This window comes from Maylandia zebra, linkage group LG14 (assembly GCF_041146795.1).
Source record: "Maylandia zebra isolate NMK-2024a linkage group LG14, Mzebra_GT3a, whole genome shotgun sequence".
NCBI classification, from domain to species: Eukaryota; Metazoa; Chordata; class Actinopteri; order Cichliformes; family Cichlidae; genus Maylandia; species Maylandia zebra.
In genome coordinates, this window is record NC_135180.1 from 26,238,967 (window position 1) to 26,251,249 (window position 12,283).

General features: G+C 38.3%; 2 protein-coding genes across 2 annotated transcripts; both read right to left on the minus strand.

Moving 5' to 3' along the window:
* Positions 1 to 928: 928 nt before the first annotated feature.
* LOC106674939 (extracellular calcium-sensing receptor-like) lies at positions 929 to 4,387 on the minus strand. The gene is made up of 8 exons (XM_024805034.2): positions 4,344 to 4,387; positions 3,908 to 4,202; positions 3,523 to 3,812; positions 3,061 to 3,356; positions 2,535 to 2,740; positions 2,175 to 2,396; positions 1,970 to 2,093; positions 929 to 1,827 (listed from the first exon to the last, which is right to left on the minus strand). The coding sequence occupies exons 1-8, from the start codon at positions 4,370 to 4,372 to the stop codon at positions 929 to 931; spliced, it is 2,361 nt and encodes a 786-aa protein (XP_024660802.2). The 5' UTR covers positions 4,373 to 4,387.
* A 4,510-nt stretch (positions 4,388 to 8,897) lies between these two features.
* LOC112435934 (extracellular calcium-sensing receptor-like) lies at positions 8,898 to 12,283 on the minus strand. Its single transcript, XM_024805037.2, has 8 exons — positions 12,240 to 12,283; positions 11,804 to 12,098; positions 11,419 to 11,708; positions 11,030 to 11,325; positions 10,504 to 10,709; positions 10,144 to 10,365; positions 9,939 to 10,062; positions 8,898 to 9,796 (listed from the first exon to the last, which is right to left on the minus strand). The coding sequence occupies exons 1-8, from the start codon at positions 12,266 to 12,268 to the stop codon at positions 8,898 to 8,900; spliced, it is 2,361 nt and encodes a 786-aa protein (XP_024660805.2). The 5' UTR covers positions 12,269 to 12,283.

Genomic DNA, 12,283 nt, shown 5'->3' on the forward strand with positions numbered 1-12,283 from the left:
TCTCATAACTATGTATAGAGCATTATGTGTGTTGATTGAAATGGTAAAAGAAATTATTTGATAGTCATGAAAACTTTTTCAACTATATAAAGAATAAAAAATGCTCTCAAATCACAGCCCAGAAGCCTACAGCAGAGCCTAATGCACATTCCAGGATGATTTTCTCCTTGTATGCTGTTAGATTTTTTATTGGGACTAGAGGGCTCACGACCAACCAAATAGTACATATTAAAACTTGAATAAAGTTGTTCATTTACTTGTTCATTTACTTGTCATATTTCTTGTTATATTAAAAGCCCTAATCTTCTGTGATGCAAAAAAAAAAAAAAAAAAGACAGCAAAGACATAGTAATGAGGGATGAAATTTTCCAGTTATCTTTTCACGTGTTTTTTTAATAATTAATATTTATTCCTTAAAAAAAATTGTTTCCTGATGTGATGCAATAAAAAAATGATGTCATTAATTGGCTCATAGTAGGAGAGATTGGGCACAGTGGATAGAGGTCGAGGCCAACCCAGAGGTCCCACCACAGCCCCAACCCATCTAGTGACATACCCTGGAACCCAGAGTGTTCCAGAGTAGGACAATTTGGAACACTCAACAACAACAACAATAATAATAACAATGATAATAACAAACAATAATGAAAATATTGCTGATGAATACCATGTACGAGTAACTGTTAGGAAAAAATACCAGAACTTTGTGTGTGTGTGTGTGTGTGTGTGTGTGTGTGTGTGTGTGTGTGTGTGTGTGTGTGTGTGTGTGTCGATGTGTGCACATGCATATGCGCAGTTGGGCAGTTATGTGTAGTTATGTGTTATGTGTAGTCAGTATCCAGAAATTGATTTAGAAAGACATATAAAATATCCAATTTCGACTTGGAATTGCAACAATAATCATTTCCAAAAAACTGATATACTATGATTAATTTTTGCACATTAAATATTTCTTGGTGTTCTTCTCAGGCTTAAACAATATGATAAAACATTTTGGAGCAAATATACACATTATTAGTCCAAAGCTGGAGGCCAGAATGGCAAAAATCTCCACAACCACAGTGAACTTTCCAGGAGAGCTGACATATGCTGGGATAAAGGTGATCCACACTGCACAGAATATCAGCATGCTGAAGGTGATAAGCTTGGCTTCATTGAAATTATCAGGTAACTTGCGGGCTAAAACAGCTAAAACAAAGCAAAAGGAAGCAAGTAGGCCAATGTAACCGAGCACAGCCCAGAAGCCAACAGCAGAGCCTAATGCACATTCCAGGATGATTTTCTGCTTGTATGCGGTTAGATTTTTTATTGGGAATGGAGGGCTAAGTACCAACCAAATCGTACATATTAAAACTTGAATAAAGGTGAAAGACATAACAGTCATTCTTTGTTGTGGAGGACCAAACCATTTCATCACATTACTACCTGGAAGTCTGGCTTTAAAAGCCATTAAAACCACTATAGTTTTCCCAAGTACACAGGAGATACAGAGTACAAAGGTTATGCCAAATGCAGTGTGGCGCAGCATGCAGGACCACTCAGATGGCGCTCCAATGAAAGTTATTGAACATAAGAAACACAGAGTCAGTGAGATGAGCAGCAGGAAGCTCAGCTCAGAGTTGTTGGCTCGGACAATTGGAGATGTCCTGTGACGTAAGAATATAGCAGTTGTGATAATAGTCAGACAAGCACCAAGAACTGAGAATGTAGCCAGGATGATTCCTAGGATGTCTTGAAAAGAAAGAAACTCTATGGGTTTAGGAATACAAGTGTCTCTCTTTGCATTAGGCTGGAATTCCATGTGGCAGGGTAAACAATCAGCAGAATCTGAATGGGAGAAAAAAAGGAGTTAAGGTGCTTCTTGTAATTTTGGCTTTATAGATTACAAATTTATTCTTGTAATGTATTCGATGTTGCAGATTTGCATCATAAAAACATTTTACATGCACAGACAAGCATTTTACTTTACCTGTAGTATTACTAATCTCTCCCTCAGGACATGCGGTACAGTCATAGCAGCAAATGGGTTTTCCTTTTTGCAGCACTTTACGAGTTCCTGGAGGACAACTCCCACTGCACACTGACACTGGCACCTGTGTAATATAAAAAGGCAGCGTAACATATGTAAATGTTTGCTATAAAACTGAAAAGATTACATTAATTTGACTTTTTACTTTCGTGCTGCCCTCCATCCAGATGATGTTTTTGTTAATCTGGAACTCCTGGCCCTCTGGCAGTGATGCATCATACAGCCCTACAGTCACTATGTCAGTTATGCCAGCCATAGTTTTCTGCCAGTTAACCAACTCATAAATAGCCACAGGATCCCCATTAGTATCGAATGACACATCATATCCATTTCGGGAAAAATTTACTTTCTTCAGCTCAGTTAGAATCTGTAAGGATGAATTGAGACATAAAGGGAGTGGAAAGAAAAAACAAAACAATATTTGAACAACTAAAAGTAATGTTTCACTTAACGTTTCTTAGAGACAGTGAAACATGTTGGCAATGACTGATTCGTTTTTACTGACCTGCTTGGACTGTAATTTGGTTAGTTTGTCACACTGAGCTGTGACATTTCTTCCCTGACATAATGCATTATGAATGGCATGTGCAATTGCATACACAGCCTTGTACACCATGTTACTAATTCTAAGCTGAGATGTATCAGTGTACGGGGTTTGGAGAGTCTTTATATCTTCAGTTCCATTACATACTTTCTTTCCTGCAGAATTACCTAAAAATAAAAAAGGCACCAAAATGACAGACAATTGAATTCATCCATTTAACATCATATCTTTTGAACATATCACTCAACAAACAAAGAGTCACGTTTGAGAAAAGGGGCCACAGTAATAGTGTTGGCTGACTGCCTAAACTTGACCTAAAGGTTAAACATATAGATTATGATTTGTTGCAGTAACGGACCTTTTTGATTATGTTGAATTTGAAATTGCTTAAATTACAAAAAAGAACATGTCTGGCCTTTTTAAGACCAGACATTTTACAAGAAACTCTAACAACCAAGAAAAACAAAAAACGAAAAATGTTTCTCACTTTCTTTTATTGTGCAGTTGAAGGAATCCTCCCAGAACTCAGTAAGCAATGGTGATACAGCCACTTGAGCAAAAGAGAGATTCAACAGGAAGTTTCTGAAACCTGGGATTACAGATTTCTGAATTCCAAATCCAATGGTCCCAGCGAGAAAACTGTACTTCCTTAATCCCGGGTTGGTCACCCATGACTCACTGCCTATCCATTGTCGAGGTGGAAAAGGCTCACGTGAAAGTTCTGCCAGCAGGATCCTCATGTCTCCAGATGGTGCAAATGCCACCACTACCATAGATGTAGATCTTGTGAAAAAAGTACAACTTATTAGAAGACTTTTTTAAGCTACCCGGTATGTAAAATGTTTAGTCAGAAACTTATTTTTGTATATCAATCCAACAAACAAACAAAAAAACCTTGTAAAAAATCATTAAAAATAAATCCCAGAGTGAAAATCTTTGATGTAAGAACCTGCGGATAACATCTGCTACTTTCTGAATCCTGCTATGTGGGTGGGTCCGATAGAAAGATACAGAGTATTCCACACAAATCCCCTCTTTCTTTGCTGCTTCTAGAAAAGATGCCATGCCGTTATTTCCATAATCTGTATCTGATCGTACAGCACCTATCCAAGTCCAGCCAAACTGTTTTACCAGCTTAGCTAGCGCACCAGCTTGAAACTGGTCACTGGGGATTGTTCTGAAAAAACTTGGGTACTGCTGCTTGTCAGACAAGCATGCACATGTGGCAGAGGGGCTCACCTAAAACAAAAGAAGACAAGGTAATCCTATAAGAACTGCAGATGTGCATGCATATTTTAAACACCTAGTTTGAAAAAAAAAATTAAAGTATTTACTTGAGGAATGTTAAAGGGACTGATGATCCGTGACATGCTGATGGATGGCGTAGACCCAGACTCACCAACAACAGCCATCACCATACCTGACTGGGAGCAGTTTTTGCCAGTGTGAAACACAAGGTCCAAGCTATTCAAAAACTGAAATGCCAAATGCACTGTCATGGAAACTGATGCACATGAGTCATAGATCTGATACCCAAGCCTGATTCCGGGCAGCAGCTCTGTATTGTTGTTAATCTCTTCTATGGCAAAGACCATTGCATGTGACAACTGCAGCTCATCGGCATTTATGCTGCAGACAGACAGTCACCTCACTGTTAAAATTGTAGGCTACATAGATTTTGTTAAGATGAAATTTCATACAGATAACACACAGCAAGAAAGATTACCATTACAATACATGCAACATGTTCATAATTTTTTCCATACTGACCTCCCTTTGCATCTTACTGGCTCAGGCATGATGGTATAATCATGGCTCACTGTTTGCGTGTAGGAGTGAAGAGAGAAAGCACCCCCAATAATGAAGTCCCCATCCATTGAGAATGCAGGTAGATGAATGCTACCCTGCAACTTACATTTCACAGAAGAAGCTTCAGTACCAGCCCAAGCACCTGTAAAGCTACTCCTTTGATTCAGACTATCCAGAGACACACCCAAGGCAAAAACTGAGTTCAGCTGAAACAAACACAGAGCAGATACCAGACCAATTAAAAGAACTGAGACTGCCATCTCTCCCTGATGCCAGGTATGTGTGTAAGTGGTATTTATATAGGGTTTTAGAGAACGGGCTCTGCTCTACGCCTTCAAGAGGACATGATCTTACGCAGTGGTCTTTGATTAAAAGTCTGAAAGGTCATTCATTACTCTAAACAGGAGAGTATATTACAAATAGCCTTGACAGATACTATGAGTTTAGCTGGATTCATTTAGCTAAAAAAACAAAACAAAACAAAACTTTGTCCCCGATAAGGCTTGGAGATATCCTAAAGTTATCTTATCATTCAGTATTTCTTCATTTGATGTTTAATACATTTAGCTCAGTTTATGTGTTGAGAGTTCTAAGTTGGCATGTTTGCAGTCATGTAACTGTACAATATTTCCACACAGAGTCTTTGGCAAATTAATGCTGGAAATTTACTAAGAAATATTAAAAGAAGCTATAATTGTAAAGTCTCACTCTGCTACTACCACCTAGTGGACAACATGATTAAATAAAATATGAGCAATTCATCTTTTACTGTCAACTGAAGACATTTGAATTATAGCCTAATCACAAAAACACATCTTAAAATACTAACAACTTAAAAAAAGAGGCTAATACTAATATATACACCAAAAATGAAAAACATAACCATGACTGTTTCTATTATATTCTCTGCTGTTTTTCCTCTTCTGGTTAAAAAGACCTTTTCTCTTCAGTGTCAGCCAGTACTTGCTCAGATAGAATTGCTCTTACTTTATCTGGAATCACAGTCACAATTTAAGGTGCTCTGATCAGCGTTGTTGTTGCTATACAAAAAAAGTAAAGTAAAAACATGGAAGCAAACATCAGCAAGAATGGGTGACTGAACTGGAGATTTAGGTTCCACGGGCATGTATAATGGCCAGTACTCCTTAGATTTCTCTGAGTGGTCACTGACTTCGGAGCCAGCTGTACAGAATAAGCTTAACATACAATCAACAAGATACATGTCTACGCATGAGTCTTGGTCTCCATTGTGTTAACAGTACTAAAAATAAAACGGTAGACTAGTAAGTAAAGAAACTTGATTCATTTACATTGCCAATTTTCTTCTAAATAATAGTAATAAGTAATAAATAGTAGTAATAAACAATAAACTGGAAAAATATATACAATCAAGAGCGATATATAGAAAACAAGAGAAAGGTATGCATTGGAGAACACAGTGCTTTGAAGTAGTACAGGACTTGGTCTGAGTATAGAGACCATGTGTGAGTGGTCTGAGTGATGAGGGTTACTCAGACCATGGCCCAGATTGGTGAGGTGAGTGGACATCGGTCGGGTGTGGAGAGATAGTGTTTGTTGATGTCCAAATGGCCCAGGGGAAAAAGCTGTTTGTGAGCCTGAAGGTGTGAGACATGATTAACCCCTGCGCCAGCCAGAGGGCAGCAGGTCAAACAGGTGGTTGGCAGGGTGCAAGAGACCTTGAGACACTATCCACTCGACACACTTCATGCCTACAGATGTGAGGGCTGTATGTTCGTAGTCATTGAGGCTGTCTATATCAGTCTTTTTGGGGAATGGTGGTGGCCTTCATACAGCTGGGAATGGTGGCATGAGTGAGGGAGAGGTTGAACAGCTTTGTGAGTATCCCTGCCAGTTGTTCCGCACAGGCTTTGACCACAGCCCTTGGGATGCCATCAAGGCCATTAGTTATTCTGGCATTCACCGGGCTCAGATGATGATGGATTGGATTTATATAGCGCTTTTCAAGGCACCCAAAGCGCTTTACAATGCCACTATTCATTCACTCTCGCATTCACACACTGGTGGAGGCAAGCTACAGTTGTAGCCACAGCTGCCCTGGGGCAGACTGACAGAAGCGAGGCTGCCATATCGCGCCATCGGCCCTTCTGGCCAACACCAGTAGGCGGTAGGGTAAAGTGTCTTGCCCAAGGACACAACAACCAGGACAGAGAGCCCGGGGATCAAACCGGCGACCTTCCGGTTACAGATACGCTTCCCAACCCCCTGAGCCACGGTCGCCCGATCAGAGTGCTTCTGACTTCATGTTCCTGGAGGGAGAGAGGGGTCTGCTGGTTGAAAGGGAAGTGGGGAGCAGGGTCTAGGGGAGAGGGGTTACCTCATACCCAGCAATGAAGATGTTGAGCTCCTCTATGAGTTTCAGGCAGCTGACGAGGCTTGGGAGGCTTGGGTGCCTTTTCACACCCGACTTGGGCTGTTCTCTGTGAAGAAACCATTCTACCTTTTTCCGGCATGTATTTATTCTTGCTCTAATACTATGTATATTTTTATGCCATGCACAGTTGGTGGGACACACCTACAATTTTATTTTACATGTACAATGACAATAATATGCAATTCTATTGTTTTCTGTATTTAGTTCTTTGTTCAATACAATACACATTAATGTTATTTGATTAAAGTAATGATTGCAAAGCATAGTCTCAAGCCAAAAAAAAAAAAGAACTCTACGCTTTATGAACCTCCAGATGGGCTATAATTGCCAATCTGTTCTTCTATTATTATTTTTTTTTTAATTTAAGAGAAAAATCTGTTTTAGTACACCTGGCTTGATGTTTTAATTGTTCCATTTACCTTATAATGTTTTTTAATTTTTGTTTTTTGTTTCTTTTATGTTCTTGCTGGTATTTCACCATGATTACCAGCTGCATATTTGAAGGAAATTAATGAAACTGAAATATTGTTACCAACTGCTGTTAATTAAATCCTATAATTTGGGATTTTGTTCCTGTTCATAATGAATGAAAATGTTGCTTCGGCAACTTTTCAGAACAACAGTTTTTGAACAACAGTTGAAAACTTTTATAACTAGACTTTTTGAAATGTACTTTTTAAATTAATGTTTTCTCTGAGTGAGCAAATTGTAATTGTGGGGTTTGTGAATGTGGACCATTATCGCAGCAGACATTATGTTGTATTCCTCGACATCATTACTAAACAGTTTTTTTTTTTTGGCACAGCAGGTGTATTTTTCTGCTTGGGAGATGACAGTGATGCTGTGTCCTTGCTTAAGAACATTTAAGTGTCTACATGTCAACGTAGCATCCGCATTAATAATAAGACTCAGTGTTTCTTAGTGCTTCCCACTGCATCATAACTAAATGATTAAATTGGTGCGAGATATGTGTATAGATGACAGAGCTCACTCAGTTCACTTTAAACTTAAATTTGCAGTCTTGGACCTCATGTTTGATTCAAATGGAAATGTTAGATTCCATTGTACGAAACAACTGAAAAATAAATCAGAATTATATTGTTATTGTGTTATTGTGAAATGTGACTTTACATTTATTTCAATATTCACTATTACTACCCCTACTCTGATTACTCTGAATTACGTATTCATAAATTGACACATACAAACAATAATTTAAAAAATGTATAATAACTTCACAGAAAAAGTTTTCTAAATAACAAAGAAGAAGAACTCGGTAATGTGCTTTGAAGGTGTGGAATTCCTCTTTTTTAGTTTTATTGTGAGGTAAACAAGACAAACAGGTCCAGTAAGGACAGGTGAACAGACAAAAAAGACAAGCAAGTTGTGCAAAAACATTATTAAGGTGAGTCCAGTATCTGTTTACTATGTACAGTCCAGTTTGTGTGTTGGTTGAAATGGTAAATGAAATAATTTCATGTAGTAATGCAAACTACATAAACTATATAAAGAAATAAAAATGCTCTCAAATGCAATAATGCCCATAATGATAATAATAACGATAACAATAATAACAACAATAATAATAATGATAATAATATGAAATAACAGTTATAGTAGTGTCATTACAAAGTATAGGTAGCAAAAATAAATTAAAAAATAAATCAATCATTATGTAAATACAGAGATAAGAGATTTTATTAAATTATGACTTTCCTTTTAACCACTTGAAACGGTTGGGTCTAGAGCAAGTCACCAAAAGTGCTGAGGGTGCAGTGCAGATGCCCAGTTCACTCCCCAATCACCCACCAACACAGAGAGACTCATTTAAACCAAATCGGTCAGCACTGACATGATATAATATAATAATAATATGGATAGCAGTAATAATAGCAAACAATAATGAAAGTATTGATGATGAATACCATGTGAGAGACCCTGTTAAGAGAAAATACCAGAAGTTTGTATGTCTGTGTAGTTGCATATGTGTAGTCAGGCAGTTGTCTATTATGTGTAGCCAGTATCCAGAAATTGATTTACAATTATATGCAATTTTGACTTTGAATTGTAACATTAACAATTTCTAAACCACTAAATTATGATTAATTTTTGCTCAGTACATGTTTCTTGGTGTTCTTCTCAGGCTTAAACAATATGATAAAACATTTTGGAGCAAATATACACATTATTAGTCCAAAGCTGGAGGCCAGAATGGCAAAAATCTCTACAACCACAGTGAACTTTCCAGGAGAGCTGACATATGCTGGGATAAAGGTGATCCACACTGCACAGAATATCAGCATGCTGAAGGTGATAAGCTTGGCTTCATTGAAATTATCAGGTAACTTGCGGGCTAAAACAGCTAAAACAAAGCAAAAGGCAGCAAGTAGGCCTATGTAACCAAGCACAGCCCAGAAGCCAACAGCAGAGCCTAATGCACATTCCAGGATGATTTTCTCCTTGTATGCGGTTAGATTTTTTATTGGGAATGGAGGGCTAAGTACCAACCAAATCGTACATATTAAAACTTGAATAAAGGTGAAAGACATAACAGTCATTCTTTGTTGTGGAGGACCAAACCATTTCATCACATTACTACCTGGAAGTCTGGCTTTAAAAGCCATTAAAACCACTATAGTTTTCCCAAGTACACAGGAGATACAGAGTACAAAGGTTATGCCAAATGCAGTGTGGCGCAGCATGCAGGACCACTCAGATGGCGCTCCAATGAAAGTTATTGAACATAAGAAACACAGAGTCAGTGAGATGAGCAGCAGGAAGCTCAGCTCAGAGTTGTTGGCTCGGACAATTGGAGATGTCCTGTGACGTAAGAATATAGCAGTTGTGATAATAGTCAGACAAGCACCAAGAACTGAGAATGTAGCCAGGATGATTCCTAGGATGTCTTGAAAAGAAAGAAACTCTATGGGTTTAGGAATACAAGTGTCTCTCTTTGCATTAGGCTGGAATTCCATGTGGCAGGGTAAACAATCAGCAGAATCTGAATGGGAGAAAAAAAGGAGTTAAGGTGCTTCTTGTAATTTTGGCTTTATAGATTACAAATTTATTCTTGTAATGTATTCGATGTTGCAGATTTGCATCATAAAAACATTTTACATGCACAGACAAGCATTTTACTTTACCTGCAGTATTACTAATCTCTTCCTCAGGACATGCGGTACAGTCATAGCAGCAAATGGGTTTTCCTTTTTGCAGCACTTTACGAGTTCCTGGAGGACAACTCCCACTGCACACTGACACTGGCACCTGTGTAATATAAAAAGGCAGCGTAACATATGTAAATGTTTGCTATAAAACTGAAAAGATTACATTAATTTGACTTTTTACTTTCGTGCTGCCCTCCATCCAGATGATGTTTTTGTTAATCTGGAACTCCTGGCCCTCTGGCAGTGATGCATCATACAGCCCTACAGTCACTATGTCAGTTATGCCAGCCATAGTTTTCTGCCAGTTAACCAACTCATAAATAGCCACAGGATCCCCATTAGTATCGAATGACACATCATATCCATTTCGGGAAAAATTTACTTTCTTCAGCTCAGTTAGAATCTGTAAGGATGAATTGAGACATAAAGGGAGTGGAAAGAAAAAACAAAACAATATTTGAACAACTAAAAGTAATGTTTCACTTAACGTTTCTTAGAGACAGTGAAACATGTTGGCAATGACTGATTCGTTTTTACTGACCTGCTTGGACTGTAATTTGGTTAGTTTGTCACACTGAGCTGTGACATTTCTTCCCTGACATAATGCATTATGAATGGCATGTGCAATTGCATACACAGCCTTGTACACCATGTTACTAATTCTAAGCTGAGATGTATCAGTGTACGGGGTTTGGAGAGTCTTTATATCTTCAGTTCCATTACATACTTTCTTTCCTGCAGAATTACCTAAAAATAAAAAAGGCACCAAAATGACAGACAATTGAATTCATCCATTTAACATCATATCTTTTGAACATATCACTCAACAAACAAAGAGTCATGTTTGAGAAAAGGGGCCACAGTAATAGTGTTGGCTGACTGCCTAAACTTGACCTAAAGGTTAAACATATAGATTATGATTTGTTGCAGTAACGGACCTTTTTGATTATGTTGGATTTGAAATTGCTTAAATTACAAAAAAGAACATGTCTGGCCTTTTTAAGACCAGACATTTTACAAGAAACTCTAACAACCAAGAAAAACAAAAAACGAAAAATGTTTCTCACTTTCTTTTATTGTGCAGTTGAAGGAATCCTCCCAGAACTCAGTAAGCAATGGTGATACAGCCACTTGAGCAAAAGAGAGATTCAACAGGAAGTTTCTGAAACCTGGGATTACAGATTTCTGAATTCCAAATCCAATGGTCCCAGCGAGAAAACTGTACTTCCTTAATCCCGGGTTGGTCACCCATGACTCACTGCCTATCCATTGTCGAGGTGGGAAAGGCTCACGTGATAACTCCTCAAACAGGATCTTCATGTCTCCTGAAGATGCAAATGCCACAACAACTACAGCCTTTGACCTTTAGAGACAAAATAATTTTTTTGACTGTCTCATAACATCATGAAAGATTACATTAAATAAATGAAACTAAATTCCCACGTCATATAGAAACCTGCGGATAACATCTGCTACTTTCTGAATCCTGCTATGTGGGTGGGTCCGATAGAAGGACAAAGAGTATTCCACACAGATCCCCTCTCTCTGTGCTGCTTCTAGAAAAGATGCTATGCCGTTATTTCCATAATCCGAATCTGACCGAACAGCACCTATCCAAGTCCAGTCAAAGTGTTTTATCAACTTGGCTAGAGCAGCAGCTTGAAACTGGTCACTGGGGATTGTTCTGAAAAAACTTGGGTACTGCTGCTTGTTAGACAAGCATGTACATGTGGCAGAGGGGCTCACCTAAAACAAAAGAAGACAAGGTAATCCTATAAGAACTGCAGATGTGCATGCATATTTTAAACACCTAGTTTGAAAAAAAAAATTAAAGTATTTACTTGAGGAATGTTAAAGGGACTGATGATCCGTGACATGCTGATGGATGGCGTAGACCCAGACTCACCAACAACAGCCATCACCATACCTGACTGGGAGCAGTTTTTGCCAGTGTGAAACACAAGGTCCAAGTTATTCAAAAACTGAAATGCCAAATGCACTGTCATGGAAACTGATGCACATGAGTCATAGATCTGATACCCAAGCCTGATTCCGGGCAGCAGCTCTGTATTGTTGTTAATCTCTTCTATGGCAAAGACCATTGCATGTGACAACTGCAGCTCATCGGCATTTATGCTGCAGACAGACAGTCACCTCACTGTTAAAATTGTAGGCTACATAGATTTTGTTAAGATGAAATTTCATACAGATAACACACAGCAAGAAAGATTACCATTACAATACATGCAACATGTTCATAATTTTTTCCATACTGACCTCCCTTTGCATCTTACTGGCTCAGGCATGATGGTATAATCATG